The sequence below is a fragment of the Delphinapterus leucas genome, chromosome 15 (genome assembly GCF_059928025.1).
Source record: "Delphinapterus leucas isolate spDelLeu-1000000601 "Yukka" chromosome 15, BTC_Dleu_Yukka2, whole genome shotgun sequence".
NCBI lineage: Eukaryota > Metazoa > Chordata > Mammalia > Artiodactyla > Monodontidae > Delphinapterus > Delphinapterus leucas.
Window position 1 is genome coordinate 61976850 of NC_143143.1, and position 20101 is coordinate 61996950.

Here is a 20101-nt window from a genome sequence, read left to right on the forward strand (position 1 = left end):
GGTGATTACCTGTGGGCCTGTGTGGTTCTAACCAGGCTCCGGGGAACCCCAGGAGATGCAGGCAGAGCCAGAGCCTGGCCTGGGCATAGTCTTGCCCTTCAGCCCTGCCTGAGAGCCCCTCTTCTTCAAGCCCCCCCACATCTTGTCTAAGCCAGAGATACCAGGCAAAGCCTGGGAGAAGGCTGCTCCCCCAGGGCCCCAGGTGCCCCCTCCCTCTTTCTCTTCCTGCTTGTTCCAACACCACTCTCCCCCCAGTCAGTTCATGGGAAGAATGCCGTGTCCTCTGAATGGGGGCCAAGAGTGACAGGTGGTGGCAGTCTGAGCTGCATGGCCCCTGGTGTAAGAGATCCTCTCCTCCGCCCCCGCCTCCCTGCCTGTGCCCCTGCCTCCGCCTCTGCCCACCGGGCCCAATCCCTTACAACTGCCCCAGGACTGCTCCTGGGCAGCCGCTGCGAGACAGACAGACACCAGATTGCCTCTCTCTGCTCCAGGTGCCTCTCTCCCCTCAGTCAGCTGGCCCTGGCCTCCTCTCAGCCAGACAGGAGGAATCCTGCAGTCCGACACACCTTTCTCTTCTTTCTGCAGCTAGAAAGACTTGAGTTAGACAAGCAGAAGCACACGCCTCCCTACCTCATGGCGACAGAAAACGGAGCAGTGGAACTGGGAATCCAGAGCCCATCAACAGGTGCCAAGCTGGGGCAGGAGATGGAGGGAGGAGCTTGGGAAGGGGTGTTTGAATCCAGAGTTGGGCCTGTTCCTCAGGGGGAATTCTGTGCCTGAGGCCTCCTTTATGGTGCATGGAGGACCAAGAAATCAGGGTTATCTCTGGTACAGTGGGGCTGGATCAAGGGCCAACATGAAGCCTTCCCCAGAGAGACTGGGAAAACATGAAGTCCCCATTGTTGGCGCCTGAACACTCAGGGGCGAGGGATGGCAGGGGCATCAAGGCCCACCAGGAGACCAGAGCTTCCTACACAGGGCCGCCGAGGTCTTGGCAGCCCATCTCTAGAGCCCATGGAGTGGCCCCAGAGGCTCAGTGGGACAAGCCCTTGCAAATTGTGGCCTGGGTGGGGACCTGGGCCTGGAGCTGGTCTCCGGCCAGCCTAGCTGGGGAAGGAGGTGTAGGAGGGTGGATCCTGACTGGTGTTTCACCTCCTTTGCAGACAAGGCACCTAAAGGTGCAGCAGGTGAAGGACCCCCAGCTGCAGAGAAAGACCCTGATCCCCCAAACCCAGAGAAAGAACTTGGTCCCCTAGACCCAGAGAAAGAAATTGGTCCCCCAGACCCAAAGGAAGAACCTCATCCACCCACCATGAAGAAAGATGCTGAAGCCCCAGCCCCAGAGAAAGGGGGTAGTGCCTTGGCCCAACCCTCAACCAGCAGCCAGGACCCCAAGGGAGAAGGACACCTGGGTGGGGGGCCTGCGGAGGGCAGTGCTGGGCAGCCGGCCGCCCTGCCCCAGGAGACCGCGACAGCCGAGGTCAGTGTCAAGAAGCCCGAGGCCAAGCAGGGGACCCCAGGCAGCCAGGACCTCGGAGAACCCAAGCTGCACAAGAAGGCAGCAGAGGGCCAAGCAGCAGCCAGGAGGGGCTCACCCGCCTTTCTGCACAGCCCCAGCTGCCCTGCCGCCATCTCGAGGTGAATGGCCCCTGGCCGGGAGCGGGGAGGGGCCCTGCAGTTCCTCTGTCTTGGGCACCGTCATCACACTTAGTGCTAGACGGGGTAGTTCTGATGTTCACCTCCCTCTGTCCTGGGCATCGGCCTGACCACTTTGTCTCCCTGCAGAAACCAGGATTTTGTGATAGTTCACAGAAGCCTGGAATGTCAGGCAGGAGAGGGCCTCAAAGACCTCTTCTCCAGGCATCTGGAGTCCAGAGTTCCCCTTACCCCATGAACTTGGGTCTCACCAAGGGCAGGACTGAGATGTCAGGAGGAAAAGATAACCCGTCTGCTTAATAGAATTATTGGTATAATATGGAAAGATGACTAATAACCAGACTGATAGATCATTACCAATACTCTTAGAACCATACTATAGCACCAGTCTCATGGTGCAATCCGTTATCCTTACCTGAATGCCAGTCGTATTAATGAGGTTATTAATGATGTATTTATAGTAAGCCACAATAATAACACTTACCATATCAGTTTGAATTATGTGGTAATATAAATTAATATCATTAATACATTATCAATTGCATCACCACAGTTTTATGAATCAAGAGCTACATAACCTTCCTAATTGTTGCCACATAATGATTAACCAAATCAACAATCCTGTTAACAGTTATTAATGATCTATTAGTGCATTGATACTCAAGATAACAACCACAGACATGGGAATTCCCTGTTGGTCCAGTGGTTAGGGCTCCGCGCGTCCACTGCAGGGGGCACAGATTAATCCCTGGTCGGGGAACTAAGATCTCGCATGCCATGTGGTGTGGCCAGGAAAAAAAAACCCACAGACATTTATGGTATTATTAACATCCCTTGATTTTGTATGAAGTGAATTCAGATGCATCACCCCACGCGTGTGGGGTGGGGGTGGGGTCGTATTAGCTCCAGATTGCAGATGGGGCTCTGGGAGACCTACCTGCTGGCAGGGCTGTGGCTGCTGAGGGCGTCACCTCTGTGTTCTCACTTCTAGGCCTGAGAAGCCGCTGGCTGAGAAGCCCCCAGATGAGGCATCAGAACTCATCTTTGAAGGGGTGCCCGTGACCCCAGGCCCCACGGATCCTGAGCCAGCCAAGGTAGCAGAAGGAGAGAAGAACCTCCCGGAAGGCAGCCAGAAGGAAACAGAAGAGAAGGTTCCAGGCCAGGCTGGCCAGGCTGAAGTGCAAGGGGACACCTCGAGGGGGATCGAGTTCCAGGCTGTTCCCTCGGAGAGATCGGAGGTGGGACAGGCCCTCAGTCCCACAGCCAGGGAGGAGGACTGCTTCCAGATTTTGGGTAGGCCGGGGCTGCCCTGGGGCTGAGGTAAGAGGGAGCGGGTTCCCCATGTCTCCCCACTTAGAGGACTCAACCCCTCTGAGCTGCCTCATCCAGCCTGATCCATCTGTCACCCAACCCCAGGAAGTACGAGTTCCTGGTCCCCTTTGAGAGATGGGGAAACGAGGGCTAAAAAAAGGGAAGTGGGGCACCCCAAACCCATAGCTAGAACAGGATATGAACCTGTCAGGACAGCCTGACTCCAGAGCTCACTTTTTACTTTCTTCTACTTTGACTAAAATGGGGCTTTAAAAAAAAAATCAGGCACGTTATTGGAGCAACACCAATTCTCTGGACAGTGGGATTTGAAGTCAATCTGTAGAAGGGCTCAAGTGCCGGGCTTTGGTAGTTAAACTGCATCCTGGGTGGGTGGGGAGGCTCCTGGGAGCCATAGAGGGTTCTTGAGCTGAAGAGCACAGGTGTGTGTGTGGTGGGGGGAGGGTGACCAAGGTAGCTGGGCACGTGAGATGGGGCAGGACTGTGGAATGGCCTTAAGTGACGACGGTTTATTCAGCGGGCAGCAGGGAGCCACTGAGCATGAGTGAGCTTGGCGAGCAGGTGAATAGGAAAAGGGCCTGGGCAGGAGTGTGGCAGGGCTGGGGGTGGGTTGAGATGGGGTCAGGAGAGCCCAGAGTGTCCTGACAACCCCCCTTCTCCAGGCTGAGGTGCCCTGGGAGACCCGCCAACCTGCCTGGTGAGCGGCACAGTGCCACCCAGACAGGGTGGGAGGGCCTAGGCGGCTGGGCGGCAGCCAGGAGCCCTGCCTCCTCCCCTGAGCAGCGGCCCAGACCTCCGGGCCCACTCCACCCTGCAATCACATCCTCGAGTGACGGACCTGAACAACCTCCAAGGGCCGCCTGATTTATCACCGGCTTCCCTGCGGCCTCTTGCTATTTATAAAGAGGTTTCCATTCCCCATGACTCAGCCTGTCCCCATGCTGTTCCCCATGATGTCACTAGGTGGCAGCCTCTCCCTACCAACATCTCCATCCCTGGCCCACCCCCACCCCACCCCACCCCCAACTCTGCCTCTGGGCCAGGTCCAGGTAGGACACCCATTCCACAACTGGTGAGAGCTTGCAGTGTTATTAGAGGGGATGGTAGGCAGGTCCCATCCTCTACCGCAACAGACATAGTAACCCCTATCGGACACTCCACCATTATAGATGCCTTTTTTTTTTTTTCTTTAATGGAAATGCAGATAGCTTGGGATGGAGTCTTCATACCTTATAATGTGGGAGAGTCCGAGAAGTCCAATCAGCTGTCCCCACTGTTGTGCCGGGAGAAGCTGAGCCCCCCTCTGACAGAGGCAGAGGCCTCCCAAGGAGGGTGTGTGTTGGTAGCAGAGCTGAAATTGGAAACTAGGCCCCTAGCCCCTATCCTGGAGCCAGCTGTCCCCCAGGTATCACTCGCTGAACTTCCCTGGATGGGGCTCAGGCCAGGCAGGAGGGTGTGGTGCCAGGGTGGGTCCTCAGCAGCCCCGGCACTGACTGTGATGGCTTTGCTCTGCTCTACAGATGATTGCCCGCCACCCCCGGCCCCGTTCCCCCACCGCATCGTGGAGCTGAGGACTGGGAACATCAACAGTCAGTTCAGCCTGAACTCCAAGGAGGCACTGGGCGGGTGAGAGCTGGGGCCTCAAGCCCCTAGCCCACCAGCAGGAAAGCATCGAGCCCCCAAGGCCTTACATCTTCCCCATGAGAGGCCCAGACACTCCGACTGGACATGAGCCATGTGGACAAAATTGGTTCCACATGGTCACACTTGTGTGCAGCCTGTCACATGGCTGGTGTGTCACTGTCACACAAACACACCACTGGTCATTCAGTGTCTCCCATAGGAAGCATATACTATTTTCCTGTCTGTCTCAGTTGCAGGCACCACACTGACCCGCTCAAGGCGACTCCTGCTTTGTTAAAAGTCCTGAAGGTGCCCTCCCCCAGGGCCCAGGGCCCTTCCCTGCCACAGTCTGCGAGCTGCACATCAGCGGCCATCCTTTGATGAGCCTACCCTTCCTGGGCCTGAGGTCTATGTGGTTCAGCCATTGTCCCTGCAGTAGAGCTCATAGTTTCTGGAGGGAATCAGAGCTGGCTGGGATGTGCGCCCCCATCTCACAGGGAACAGAGCACAGCCCCTCACCCCATGGCCCTTAGAACTCCCTCATTCCCAGCCTCTTCTCTCTCCAGTGGCAAGTTTGGAGCAGTCTGTACCTGCACAGAGAAAGCCACAGGCCTCAAGTTAGCAGCCAAGGTCATCAAGAAACAGACACCCAAAGACAAGGTAGTGGGGGTCTGGCTGTGTGGGAGGGGGAGGGATCCTTGGAGTGGGTGCCTCTCACTTCCCTCCACCCACCCATCTGCACCAGGGGCCTGGTGTACGAAGTTTAATGCACTGAAGATATCACACAGATAGACAGACAGACAGGTAGCCCTGCCACAGGGGCCTGATGCCCCTGACCATAAACTTGACCCCGCGGTTAGTGAATTTATCCTGGGGACTTACCCCCTTCACGCCCTCTGTTCGGTTCAAGTCAATAACTGCCGATAAGCGCAGGCTCTGGGCCAGGCCCTGTGCTGGTGCTGGAGGTCTCAGAGGGAAGTCAGTTGATCCCTGCCCTCAGAGAGCACCAGGGTAAACAGGCCTCAAGGGCTCTGCCTCTAACACCCAGCCCAGGCCCGCTTCAGAGCAGTGTTTGTTCAAGGAGTGAATGAATGGCTGAATGAATGAGGCAGAGGCTCATGTGGAGTGAGGGAGTCGGGTGTGTGAGGAGGTGATGGTGACCTAGCAGGCTGGCATGGTGGGAGCTGTAATTCAGGAAAGCTAGGGTGGGGGGTGGGGGTGGGGGGGTCACAAAGGAGGCTCCTGACTCACCTGTGGGTTCAGGGAAGCTTCTCCTGAATGAAGACTTTGAAGAAGGAGGAGCTGTTTTCCAGTGGGGAAGGCAGGGGAGAGAGTTTCAAACAGAGACGACTGTGGAAAGAAAGGCCTGAGGCCCAGAAACGGCAGGTACCTGCTGGAAACGCTTGAGTCAAGGTCAAGGCCAGGGGAGCAGAGACAGCAGAAGCCTGGAGAAGCAGGAGAAGCAGCTCCGGAGGAAGTGCTGCAGCCCTGAATTCCTCACCGTGGCTCTGAGCACATATGAACAGCATGGATTTTCTATGCGACTCTGTCTTTCTCTGTCACTTCCACTTGACGGGGCCTGGATCCATGTTATTGACTGCTGGGTCCAAGGCCTCTATCATGGACCTGGCTCAGCATAGATGCTCAAGACATATGTACTGTGTAAATTAATTGGAGTCAGCTGTTGTTTAATTAATTATTGGGCACTTTTTCTGTGCTGTTCAATTTGCCAGGTGCTAGGAAAATGGTAGTAAACAAGTTCTGACGTGCTAGAGAGCAGGGACAGATGGCTAAAACCAAAGTAAAACAAAAAGCATGGTGTCAGGAACTGAGAAGTGTTAGGAAGAAAAGTAAAGCCAAGTAGGAACAGGGTCGATGGGGGCTGTTCAGATAGGATCAAGTGAGGTTAGGCCTCTCTGAGGAAGTGGCATGGAAGGTGAGATATCAACCAAGTTATTCCATTCCGGGAAAAACGGAGCAGTCCAGGTAGTGATCCAATGCTCTGGGGGCATAGTTCCGGGAAGAGACCTGATCTGTAGCATTTGCCAATTTCCCTGGTGTAAATATTCCTACCATTGTTGATTTCACAGATGTGACCACTGGTTTGCAAACTTTCTGAAAGTGACAAATAATGGCAGCTGAGACTAGGAAGGCAGTGATGGGGGAGGTGAGAAATTATTGGATTTGTAATCTAGCTTAAGGGTAGAGTCAAAGGATTTACTGATGGGTTGGATGAAGGGTGTGAGGAAGTGAGAATAAGACAGGAATCTGGGAAAGCTCCTAACTTTTTGTCCTGCACACCCAGGTGAAGAGTGATGGTCTTTTACTGATGGGCAAGCTGGGGGCAACTCAATTGTGGGGAAGGGGTGGTATCAAGAGTTTAATTTTGGACATGAGAGATTTGAGATACCTGTTAGTCAGACATTAAAGGGGAGGGAAGGTAGGCAGTTGGAGAGATTGGTGTCTGGAGTTTAAAGGAGCACTCGGGGGTGGAGATATGGATTTGGAAATCAATCACATTTGGATGGAATTTCAAGTCCTGGTACTTGAGGAGAACGCCTGGGTGGAGAGTATAGAGCGGGTAGTGCTGAGCAGGGAGGATGGAGCCCACTATTCAGCCAGGGGGAAGAGAAGAACCAGCAAAGGAAAGGTGTCCCAGCAGGAGTGACTGTGTGGTGAGGACACAGGCTTGAGGGTGGGGAGAGGTGGGAGGCGAGGAGACCAGCGAGGAGGAGGTGGGCAGTGGTCCAGGCAAGGCCCAAAAGGTCTGGTCAAGGGCGAAGGTGTGGAGGGTGGAGGGTAGGGAGTAATGATGCTCGGATGGTACCCCTGACTCCCCTGGTCCCCAGGAAATGGTGATGCTTGAGATCGAGGTTATGAACCAGCTGAACCACCGCAACCTGATCCAGCTCTATGCAGCCATTGAGACCTTGCACGAGATCGTCCTCTTCATGGAGTAGTGAGTGCCGTCAGTGGGGTGGGGCCTGGGGAGGGGGCAGTGGGCCCTGAAGCAAGCCTGCAGAGGGGTCTGTGCACACAGCATCGAGGGCGGCGAGCTCTTCGAGCGGATTGTGGACGAGGACTACCAGCTGACTGAGGTGGACACCATGGTGTTTGTCCGGCAGATCTGCGACGGGATCCTCTTTATGCACAAGATGAGGGTTCTGCACCTGGACCTCAAGGTACTGGGGGGGGGGCTCCCGGGAGGGGTCGGGAGCGGCCTCCAACCACCTGAGACCAGCGTCGCAGCCAGCCATCCCTCCATCCCCCAGCCCCTCCTCCTCCTCCATCCAGCCTTCCATCTGTAGATACAAAAAGGGTGTATTGAGGGCTTCCCTGGTGGCGCAGTGGTTAAGAGTCTACCTGCCGATGCAGGGGACGCAGGTTCGTGCCCCGGTCCAGGAAGATCCCACATGCTGCGGAGCGGCTGGGCCCGTGAGCCATGGCCGCTGAGCCTGCGCGTCCAGAGCCTGTGCTCCGCAACGGGAGAGGCCACAACAGTGAGAGGCCTGCGTACCGCAAAAAAAAAAAAAAAAGGGTTTATCGAGCATTTAGTAAGTACCAGGAGCCAGGGGACACATCAGAGAGCAAAAAAAACTTGGTCCCAGCTCTCAGGAGCTCCTAGTCTGGTACTAAGTACTTGCTGAAAGGGTCTCTTGCCCCACACTCAGTGTCTCACACGTGAAACTTGCTGATAAGCGTTGCAAAAGCGCCTGCCTCAGTGCAGGCCTCTGACAGGCACTGCGAATGTTTGTTCATTTATTCCAAAAATATCTGTTGAGGGCCTACTAGATGCCAGGCAGTGTTCTAGGTGGTGGAGATCCAGTGGTGAACAAAATAGATAAAAACGCCTGCCCTCATGGAGCTTACATTCTAGAAGGGGAGTCAGAAAAACACATCAGTAAGTATAGTGTCAGTGCAGCAATACGCACGTGGCAGGTGCTAACGAAATGTGTAGTGAAAGATTATGTCTCTCTTCTGACCTTGCTCATTAGTACCCTGCATGTAGCAGTTCAGGGAGAGCAAATGGATTTTACGCATCCCACCACCTCTGATCAGCTGGCAGTGGCTGTCTGGAGCTGAGAGACATGGCCGTGGCGTGGAGTGGGCAGGAGCCCCATGAGTAGTGGGTAGCCCCATCCTTATGGCAGGTGTTAATGTTCGTGGGATCAGTGGCAAGGCTAGTGGAGAAGATGAATTCTGAACACTGATGTGGGTTAGCAAAGTGGATGGTCCTTTCATTCATTCACTTGGTAGATATGTACCAAGTGCCTGCCCCTGTGCACAGTGCTGGGCATGGGCGTTGCCATCAAGATGATGAGGATGCGCCCCGTCCCACGGAGCCTACAGGTCAGTGGGGGAAACAGACATTCATACAGTAATAACCCAATGAATAGATCATTTTAAACCATTAAAAGTGTTATGAAAAAGTACGTGAGAGTAATGGGGAAACATACAAGGTGTAACTGGAGAAGCAGGCAAGGGCAGGAGCGTTCGAGGTCCAAAGCAGGAGATGCTCCCGCTGCTGTGGGCTAACACCTCCACCGTGCTTACTAGGGGTCAGAGCTGCTCAGGGTGTGTTCAGAGTGTGTGACAGCCCATTGGGTCAGGTGTGCTGTTATCATCCCCACTGACAAGCGAGGAAGCGAGGAGGGTAAAGAGATGAGTTTCAGTGGGGCCACCGTGGCAGCAGGGCATTTAGGAGGCGGTCATAATAAGCCAGGAGAGAGATGATGGGGCTGGAACCAGTGGCAGTGGGGGAGGGATGGGAAGTGGTCAGATGATGGATGCATTCTGAAAATAGAGCCAGCCGGGTTTCTGATGGTTTGGATGGGGGAGGACAGAGGGAAAGGAAGGAGTGTGGGTGACTCCTGAGTTTCTGGACAGAGTGGGTGCCTGCGTGGAGCCTGCCCTTCTCCCGTGAAAGCCATTTTCTTTGGGGTAGGGCAGGGTCTCCAATTAAAATGCAGTGTCCTGGGAAGAAGGTCAACCTTAAGTCTCTGTATCCTAAAGTGTGTTTTTTTTCAGGAAAGCAGTAAGTTTTTCATCAATAAAGGGTTTCACGTCAAGTAACTTGGGTGAACCATAGCCCGAAGGCACTTCCCAGGGCTCTGGCTGCAGGGCTTTTCAGGAAGTCCCCTGTCCTCCAAAAGGAGGTCTGAATCTGTCTCATTTCCTCTACCAATTGTGTCCTGGGGCCTTTCTTTCCTTTCCCTGTTTCGGGGAGCACTGGGTTGGGCTGCTGAAGTCACTAGCATCCTGCTCTGAATGAGTGCAGCAGTGTGAAAGGACCTTCAGAAAGCCTATCATTTGGGGCCTCAAGTCAGATGCACACAAAGCCCAGACGAAGAACAGAACCCCATTAAACGAGGTGGAGGCCCCGGGGGAGTGGAGGACTTCTGCCCATCACAGGGCTCAGGGGCAACTCCCTCCCAGCCATGTGTAGCCATGCGGCTGGGGCTTCCAGTGTTTCAGGAGGTGCTGAAAATCAGGGTTTTTGTGCAAAATCTGCCTTTTAACCGTTGTTAACTACTTACAATGTTTCTGCCCTGCAACCTCAGATTAGTCCTCTGTCCTTGTGTTACATGAAGAGGAAATGGAGGCCCAGAGTGGGAGGGACTAGCTTTGCATGTGACTCACATATTCACCTGTGCTTGGGGCACAGGATTTCTGGGAGCCTTGGTTGAGTGTCTGCTGGGCGCTTTGTTAGACGCTGAGGGTGGGGAGCAAGGAGGCCTGGAGAAGGTGGTTCCTGCCCTGGAAGAGCCCCTCTCGGGCGTCAGGATCCTCCTCTTTGCCTGGAGCAGGCAGGTCTGAGGGTCTCTGATGGGCTGTCCACTCTGGCAGCCTGGGCCTCTAGTCCCGGGAGCCTGGGACTTGGATGGACCTGGGCGGGGAGGGAGGGTGAGCCAGGTCAGAGGTCAATCCAGGCCACCCCTTTCTCCTCAGCCAGAGAACATCCTGTGTGTCAACACCACGGGCCATTTGGTGAAGATCATTGACTTCGGCCTGGCACGGAGGTACCACCTGGGTGGGTGGCATGGCAGGGCCAGCCTCGAGGTGGGCAGGGCTGGGGGAAGGTTGGAGGGTGTCTGGGAATGGCCTGGGAGTTGTGCTCTGAGCTCTTGGCCTCACCTCCAGGTATAACCCCAACGAGAAGCTGAAAGTGAATTTTGGGACCCCAGAATTCCTGTCACCTGAAGTGGTGAATTATGACCAAATCTCTGATAAGACAGACATGTGGAGCCTGGGGGTCATCACCTACATGCTGTGAGTCCTGAGGGTGCCTGTTGTTTATGGGGTTGGGGCACATGGGTGGGCAGCTGAGGCCTAGATTGCTTCCACCTCCCCACTCCCTCAGTCAGGGGTTTGTGGGGCATTGGGCGTGCTAGGGTGAACCAGGAAAGGGAACTCTGTACCCATTTTATAGATGGAGAAACCAAGGCCCCCAAAGGCATAGTGTCCCAGCCCAGGGCTCTGGGCAGCAGAGCTTCGATGACCCAGTGCACTCATCATTCCTCTTCTTCACTCTAACCCTGGGAAGCTGGGATGATTATGCCCATTTTACAGATGAGAAGAGTGAGGCTCAGAGAGGGGAAGTGACTTGCCCAAGGTCACCCAGCCAGATTCAAACCCAGGTCTGTCCCATATGAGATGCTGGGGGTCTTTTCAGTGCATGGTGCTGCTTCCTAGGCTCTGTCCCCATCCCTGACCCAATCTCACCTCCCTGCTCCCTGCCAACCCCTCCCTCTAGGCTGAGTGGCCTCTCTCCCTTCCTGGGAGACGACGACACCGAGACCCTGAACAACGTTCTATCGGGCAACTGGTACTTTGATGAGGAGACCTTTGAGGCCGTGTCAGACGAGGCCAAAGACTTTGTCTCCAACCTCATCGTCAAGGACCAGAGGTGAGGCTCACCCCAGGACACGAACCCCGTGTGTGCAAGCCCAGTGTGTGTGTGTGTGTGTGTGTGTGTGTGTGTGTGTGTGTGCCAGCTGGTCGGGAACTGGGCCAGGAGGCCAGTGGGGTGGTGCCTCCCTGGCCTGCCACCCACCCTCACCGCACTGCCCCCCCCCCCACAGAGCCCGGATGAATGCTGCCCAGTGCCTCGCCCACCCCTGGCTCAACAATCTGGCAGAGAAAGCCAAGCGCTGTAACCGACGCCTCAAGTCCCAGATCTTGCTTAAGAAATACCTCATGAAGAGGCGCTGGAAGGTACCACAGAACTGAGGGTGGGGCGGAGCGGGGGATACAGGGCAGGAAGAGTCCTGGCCCCACTAGCCCTGTGTCAGCCGGTTCGGTCTGGAAAACAGAATTGGCTTTTCTCTTCTTGTCCTGGGCTGGCTACTGCCCTGGGTAGTGGCCCTCCACCCACCCATCTCCACCGTAGGGAGGGGTGTCCATTTGTGGCTCGGGCTCAGGAAAAGGTCTCTGAACCCATCACAGGCTTCCTCCCCTCATTTCACAAATATTTCTTGAGCATATACTACCTCTAGGCACTGGGGATACAGCAGTGGACAAAGAGACAAGGATTTCAGGCTTTGTGGACTTGCTTTTGGTAGAGGATGGAGAGTTGCTAAAAGGAGTTAAGGAAGGGCTCTAGAAAAAAATAAGGATGGTCAGGAGTTCTGGGGAGAGGCTGCATTTCTTAGTAGGGTGGCCAGGGAGGGCACACTGAGAAGGAACATGTGAACAAAAACCTGAAGGAGGTGAGGGCTGAGCCAGGCTGGTATGGGGGGAGGAGTGTGCCAGGCAGAGGGAACAGCTGGTGCAAAGGCCCTGAGGCAGAAGCATGGTGGTCAAGTGTGAGGAACAGGTAGGAAGCCAGCACGGCTGGAGTGGAAGAAGCAAGGGGTAAGGGAGATGTCCAAGAGGATCGGGAGGCAGGGCGTGGAGGGACTCGGCCATGATGAGGGGTTTTTACTTGGAGTGAAATAGGAACCACTGTACTGCCTTGAGCAGAGGGGTACTCAGGTTGAATGAAGGAGGGAGTCCTGGAGGCTGCAGTGTCATGGCGCCCCCTGCGGCCATTTTGGGCACTGCGCCCTCCCTGGCATGGAGCCCTCCTGGAATGAAGGTGACCTTGGGAGACACTCAGCTGTCCTACAGCTTTCCCCCTGCTCTGCTGCTGACTGGGACCCTTCTCCCTCATCTCTCAGAAAAACTTCATTGCTGTCAGTGCTGCCAACCGCTTCAAGAAGATCAGCAGCTCAGGGTCACTGATGGCTCTGGGGGTCTGAGCCCCAGGAGCAGCTGAGGCCTGGACGCAGCCGCACAGTGGCCGGGGCTGAGGCCACACAGCCCAGAAGGCCGGAGCAGACGGGCCAGATTGCCGGGGCTGACTGGCCAGGACAAGGCTGCACCAGGCTGGGAGGCTCGGGGCTCCCATGCCCCCGCGCAGTGACTGCTTCCCCGACGTGAGCTGCCTCGGATATGGCCTGACCCCATCCTGCTAATGCCTCCCCAGACAGGGCTCCAGCCCATCAGCCACAGCCCAGATGCCACGGGCCCTGCTGAGACGCCGCCCGGCTCACCTTCTTGGAACTGCTGCTCTGGTGACCCCTGCTTGGCCTCACCTGGGGCATCCCTGGCCTGGGCTTGCTCCTAGCTAGAGCAGGAGGGCTGGGGCTCCTGGCATATGGGGTTTCCGCAGTTGGGGGTGGGAGGTCCTTGGTGGGGCAGGAAGGCAGACGGCGATTCCTAAGGCGCAGCTGCCAGGGGAGACAGAGCAGGCTTTGTGAAGGAGGACCTCCATGCCCCCACCCGCCTCCCCACTCCCAGCAGATAAGGCCTGACACACCATCTGGTCTGGCCCGGCCCCCGCCCACCTTCCTTGCGACCACCAACACACAGGAACTCTGTGTGAGAGAGAGGACACCCAGCCCGGGCCTGGTGGAGGGGGAGGGGAGAGGCCTGGAGGACAGGGGAGACCACCCCCGAGCTTTCCTGAAGGCCAAGCCGGCCCAACCCAGCCACTCCGGCCCCCATTCCAAGGGTCACCCACGGCCTCGGATGATGGCGTCAGCAGGCCCAGGAGGCGTGGGAAGGCCGTCGGCAGCCCCCAACCTGCTCTCAGCTTGTGCCTTGTAAGTAAATGTACAGGTTGGAAGTGGCCTCCTTTCACAGTGTGTGTGCACCCGGGTGAGGTCTCAGCTGGCCACCGTTCACGGAACACTGCTGCGGGCCAGGCACTTTAGCAGCCTCAGGAGCCAGACTACCCAGTGTGTGATCTAGGCAAGTGGCAGCCCGCTTTGTGCCTCAGTTTGCTCATCTGTGAGAGGGAGGGCACAGCACCAGCCAATATTTAGGGGTGACATTACTGTGTGTCAGGCTCTATTTAAGTGCTTGTATGTCTATTAACTCATTTATGAGGTCATGAGGTAGATATTATTATTATTCCTCTTTTACAGAGGGGGAAACTGAGGCTTAGAGAGGGGAAGGAACTTGAAGGCCTTTCAACAAGTCAGAAGCTGGGGCTTGAACTGGACTCTTCTACCTCCCATAGCAAGGCTCTGCCCGCAAGCCCACTCCGCTTCTCACCGAACAAGGTGTAAGCAGAAAGCAGAGTCTCCAGGTGGAGCCAGAGGTTTGGGCCTGCAGTGGTGGGGGTCCTCCAGGAGGCCTGGGGGAGACAGCTGTTCTCCGGTCCCTCCTATGGGCCCCAGCCCGCCTCACCCCAGGCCTGCAAGGCAGGGGAGGGGCTCCATCTGCTGGAGGGGGCAGCCCAGAGGGCAAGAGAGTTTAACCCCAATAGGGTGCAGCCTTTCTGGCTGTGAGGACAGCTGACTCAGAAGTGGGACTGGCTTAAGTGGGGCAGCTGGTCTGCCTGCTGGGGGCTTATTGGTTCCAGCAGGAATGGCAGGAACAACAGCTCACGTGCACTGAGTGCTTGCAGGGTGCAGCCCTGGCCCAGCTCTGCGTGTTCACGTGACTCTGCTTCCAGTGATCCTGCACGGTGGGCAATGTTATGTCCGTTTCTCCGATGGGGCAGCCAAGCCTCAGGGAGGCTAAGCCATGTGCTCAGGGTCACACAGCTAGTCAATGGCAGAGCCAGGATTTGTAGCGGACACCAAGCCTCAGGGAGGCTAAGCCATGTGCTCAGGGTCACACAGCTAGTCAATGGCAGAGCCAGGATTTGTAGCGGACAGTCTGGGCCCAGAGCCGCTGCTCTTAACCACCGTACTATCTGCCTCTGAGAGACCCTGGACGGAGGCCTTGACCGTTCGCCCTCCCACCCCCGCTCCCATGAATACTGGCCTGGAGGGCAAGGCCAGGCCCTCACCCCTACCCCTGCCCTGTTCCAGCAGATGGCTGCGGAGTCCCCCTACAGCAGGTGCCACATGGGGCAGGGTACGGGGCACTTTGGAATCTGAGCCTGCTGGGGCTTGCACTTGGGGCTTGGGGGGCCTGGGGAGCCTGGCTTAGGCTCTTGGTGGGAGATGTGCTTATGGGCAAGGCCTCTAGGGCTGTTGATCCCTGCCTGCCTGTCCGCCCGCCACCTGCTAGCTGGGCCAGGCCTGTGGTTTCCTCTGAGTTCTCTCAGCCTTGCTGGCCCCCGCCCAGGCTGAGCCTCGGCCACACAGCGTGATGATGAGGGATGAGTCACCGCCATAGTGGAGGGGTAAGGAAATGAGGTCCAGCCAGCACAGAGATCCAGGGCCTTGATCCAGCTAGGGAAACCGAGGCCAAAATGAGAAGGATCCTCAGCAGAGACAGCAACAGCTGGGACTAGAACCCAGGACTCCTGACTCCCAGCGCAGGCCTCAATTTCCTCCTCTATAAAATGCAAATGACAACCTCAGGTCCACTGTCCTCTATAAAATGCAAATGACAGCCTCCGCTCCACTGTCCTCTGCCAGTCTGAGGGCCATTGTAACAATCCAGAGATGGGATAGGGTGCTCATTCACCCTATTTCACAGGTGAGGAAACAGGTTCAGAGAGGGAAAGTGAGCTGCCCAAGGCCACACAGCAAATTAACATGTCCTGGGAAGGAAGCCCACCCAGAACCATGGAACAGGGCTGACCACTGCCTCTATCCCTATCTGGTCCTGGGAGCACATCTTAGAAAGCTCTTGTTGATTCATCAGGTACCTCCTTTGGGCCTCCCCTAGTCCCTGGAAGTAAAGGATATGAACTCAACAATATGGATGGGAAATGATGGGAATTCAGAGAGAATTTGCTCCCCCAGGGCCACAGAGCACACCCAGGAGAAAGCTGGTGTGGCAGCCCCTGGGGTGGGACTGAGTCTCAGTCTTTCTGTAGGCTGGGGCCCAGCCCCATGACCTGCACTAGCACTTCCATTCCCAGCAGCCTCTGAGCCACCCAAGAGAGGGAGTGGATCCATGCTTGTTTGGGCCTGCCAGCTGGAGCCAGAGCCAGGACCAAAGCTCCAGGTCTGGGTCTGGGGTTCTGCCAGTCCCGGGCAGCCAGCAGCAAGAATCCCATTCCCCTTCCTTGGTGTGCCCTGCCCACCCCATGCCTGTGTTGTGGGCTCCCCTTGACCAGCGCCCATCACAATGCCGATGCTGTAACCATCCCTGCAGGGGGCTCTGTGCCCCCTGGGGCCAGGACCACGAGCTGCTCCTGCACACTGTCCTGGGCTCCCCTTGTGGGCTCAGAAGGGTTAACACCCTCAACAGGACAGCTCCTCCCGACGGGTCCCAGCCCAGAGAGCGTTCCTCCAAGACTATTTCCTGCCTCTGGGCCTTGGCCAGGCCCACAGTGACCACCCCCATGGGTCTGAGGCCGCATCTGGTTTGGATTACACCAGGGCTGGTGACGTTGCCTTTTCCTGTCGGCGTCCAGTGGCCTCGAATTCCACTGGCCACCTTGGACCCAGCAGGGCAGCTGTGGGAAAAGATTCAGCCAGTGACAGGGCTGCCCCGAGGGTGTGAAGCAGCCAGGGCTGTCCTGAAGGATGTGCCCACCTGGACCAAGCGCCCGCTCATGCAGCCGCCCACACACCTGTTCCTTCCTTCACTCTAATGGGTGTTATTTACTGAGCACCAGGCACAGTGCCAAGTGATTCCCATGTACGCAGTCATTTCATTTCCCCCCATGAGTGGGTATTTCCTTATCAGCAGTTCACAGATGAGGAAACTGAGGCACAGGGAGGTGATGGACAAGTCCATGGGGTCCCAGCTAGTAAATGGTGGGGTCAGGATGCAAAGCAGGTGGCCTGACTTCAGACTCATCCAATTACTTCACAGCTATTTCTTGAGCCCCTTTTCTGGGCCTGGCCCTAACCCAGAGCCTGGAGATGAATTAGTCATGGTCTCGGTCTTCAGGGAGTTCACAGCATCTGGAACCCCAGGGTTGGGAGGTTGGGGATCATGGTGAAGCTGGAAGGGTGTGGAAGAAGACACTAGCTTCTATTCTCTCCTCTCCAGTGGGAGTGACAGTCAAGCTGAGAGCAAAGGAGAAGGCCTCTTCCAAATAGAGTGTGTGCTGGGGGGAGGGGGTGTTCCAGGCAGCTCCAAAGACTTGGAGCTGAGAACAACCTTGTCTTGGAGCATCCCAGGGGGCTTTTGCACATGAGGAAGCAAGAAGTAAGTCTGGAGAATTTGGTGGGAGTCTCAAATGCCAGGCTAAATTGGGGCCATAGGGGGCCATGGAAGGGTTCTGAACGAAGGAGGGACATGATCAGATCTGTGGTTTAGAAGGATCCCTGCAGCCAGGGATGTCAGTGAGGGAGAGACTGGAGGCAGGGAGGCCAGAGGGAGGTTGGGCCGTGTCTGCTTGAGAGGCTGTGAGGATTGTGGGGACAGGAGGTGGGAGCTGCAGACCTCATACACCGCCAGGGAGACAGGCTGATGACAGAGAGACTGGGTGCAGGTCAGGCAGAATGGGGTTCACATCTACTTATTTGCCCTCTCTGAGCCTCAGTTTCCTGTCTGTAAAATGGAATAATAGTACTTGCCTCCCAGGGTCAATGCAAAAGTGACGTGAGATGTGCAGATCTAGCACCTGGCCAGGCTGCTGAGCTTATGCTTGTTCCACAACTATTTCTCCAGCCCCTACTTTGTTCCAGACACTGTTCTAAGTGCTGGGGACAAGCAACCAATAGACAAAAACCCCTGGCCCGGTGGAGCTTCCTTCTGTTGGGAGACAGACCCTGGACAGCAATAATGAACTTAGAGCGTGTTGGTGGGGTGGATGGGGGATGCGGTGGTCAGCGAGTCTCAGAACAGAGACTGAAAGGCATGAGGGAGTGAAGATCAGTCCAGGCAGAAGGACTAGCAAATGCAAAGGCTGCTTGGAGTGGGGGCGGGGAGGGCAAGAGCAGCTGAAACCAGATCACACAGGCCTGTAAGGACTTGGCCTTTGGCTCTGAGTGAGCCAGGAAGCCCCTGGGGGGGTTCTCTGAGATTTAATCCATGGCAAATGGATTTATCCATTTATCCACTCAGCAAATCTTTATTGAGGGCCTGCTATATGCCAGCCAGTGGGTTAGGGAAGTGGATAAAGTGAGTAAGGCAGACCCAGCCCCTGCCCCCAGAGGCTTATGACACAAAGGCAGAGACAAGCAGAAGGGAATGCACACAGAGATGCAGAATTCCACATTGCAACAGGTGCCAGGTGGAGGAAACAAATAGGATGCAGAGGTGGAGAAAAATCTAGAGGCATCCAATCAGATAAGGAGGTGAGGGGCGGCTTCTCGGAGGAGGTGATGTTTAACTTGGGCTCTGGAGGCTGAGAAGTCAGCTAGTGGGGAGTGAGCATTCCAGGCCGAGGGAACAGCCAGTGCAAAGGCCTAGAGGTGGAAACACTCACAGAGGAGTCAGCTGCCTTAACTCAGCTCGCGAGGGTGAGCCTCCTGTTTGTCTCCCGGAGAGATCAGGGCACCGGAGGACTGTGGTCTGGCGGAGGCAGCCCTGGCCTTTCCAGGGGCCACAGGCAGGGTTCTGGAGGACTGTGGGACTAAATGGGACTCTGGTCTGTTTTTAGCCTGGAACCACTTCCTTCAGCCCCACCAGCTGCCTCCCTGAGTCACCACCCAATTACCAGCAGGGCAGGAACAGGGGATTAGACACCTGGGGGTCTGGACCTGTGGGGAAGGAGGTTTCGCCGTGTGCAACAAATGGGCAGAGAGCACTGGGCTGAGGGTACAAGGCCCTCCAGTGGGGCTGTTTCACGTTCCAGCAGTTGATGTACATTATCATATTAATTTCACATGTCCCATTTCATTCGTGTTGACTGAATGGTACACATACTGTGCAAGGTGAGGTTTCCCGCATGCCAGTCCTGGGGGCTGAATTCATTGCCCCATTTTACAGATGAAGAAACTAGTACTCAGAGAAGTGAATCTACTTGCTCGAGGTCACACAGCAAGGAAGTAAAGATGCCAGGAATTGAATCCAAAGCTTTGTGTATATAACAACCTTCCCTCCCCCTGCATCTTCCCACCTCTACAGCAGCTAGACCTTCCTGGTGGGTAAATCAGGTTAAGAAGACAAGCCCCCAGGGCCGAAATATTTATTTTACTTAAACACTTAAATTGCTGTTTCCATGTGTCAGACCCTGTTCGAAGCACTTTGCAAGTATTAATTCATGTAATCCTGACAACAATCCCATGGATATAGTACTGTTAGTGTCCACATTTTTTAGATGAGGGAAACCCAGAGAGGGGAAGCAACTTGCTCAAGGTCACACAGCTAGGAAGTGACAGCTGGAATCTGAAGCCAGTCAGTTGGAGTCCAGAGCCCCTGCTCTTAGCTGCTGTACCTACTGCCTCTGGGAGCCTGGCCTTTCAGGGCTGATGGGAGGCGACATTTTGGCTGAGGCCTGGATTCCTGGGTTTGTACACTCCCAGTAGGCAGACATGCCAGGCTGGCCGACACAACCTCCCCCCACCGTCTTCCTCATTTCTGTGGTGGCCTCAGAGTGCCCGCCCCGCCAAGGGAGAGCGTCTCCCCACCCTGGCCCAGGCGCTGTCTGGGGTGTGGGAAGGAGCTTGGAACTCAGGGCAGTGGAATGCCATAAACCAGGGAAGGAAGCTGGTGGGCGGAGAGGCGCAGGGAGATAAGATGTGGAGGGTGGAGGAGAGGCTGAGGAAGGCCCAGCCCTGTGGGTGGGGGTAGCCTCCCTGGAGGCAGAGAGAGCAGAGACCAAAGGACCAGCAGGTGAAGAACTTCCTGACTGCCCTTCAGAGCTGCCAAACTTGGTCGGGAAGGGGCCGGCTCTGAAAGCAGCAGGCTCCCCTTTCCTGGAACCCGCCCCCCCCACCTGATATGAACTGCTTGGTGTAGAGGGGATTCAGAAATCAGGCAGGAGACGCCCTTTTAATTCTGATATTCCAAGAATCTGAGCTGCTGTGATTAAAAACTCTGGAATATTCTGAAATACCACTGATCCTACAATTTTAGATTTCGATTTAGCCTAACTCTACAAGGCCCCTCTGCACCCTCTTTTGCTCCGACCTGCTGAGGAGGAGTGGGGGCTGGGATCCCCTCCTGGAGACAGACCAGCCTCCAGTGAGGAGAGTCAGATGGG

General features: G+C 55.9%; 1 protein-coding gene across 1 annotated transcript; it reads left to right on the forward strand.

Moving 5' to 3' along the window:
• On the forward strand, nucleotides 1–13290 carry MYLK2 (myosin light chain kinase 2). The gene is made up of 12 exons (XM_089896671.1): nucleotides 1–729; nucleotides 1103–1638; nucleotides 2648–2949; nucleotides 4506–4611; nucleotides 5175–5268; nucleotides 7458–7567; nucleotides 7649–7790; nucleotides 10558–10628; nucleotides 10750–10878; nucleotides 11363–11515; nucleotides 11691–11823; nucleotides 12768–13290. The coding sequence occupies exons 1-12, from the start codon at nucleotides 328–330 to the stop codon at nucleotides 12846–12848; spliced, it is 2259 nt and encodes a 752-aa protein (XP_089752797.1). The 5' UTR covers nucleotides 1–327; the 3' UTR covers nucleotides 12849–13290.
• Nucleotides 13291–20101: the final 6811 nt, after the last annotated feature.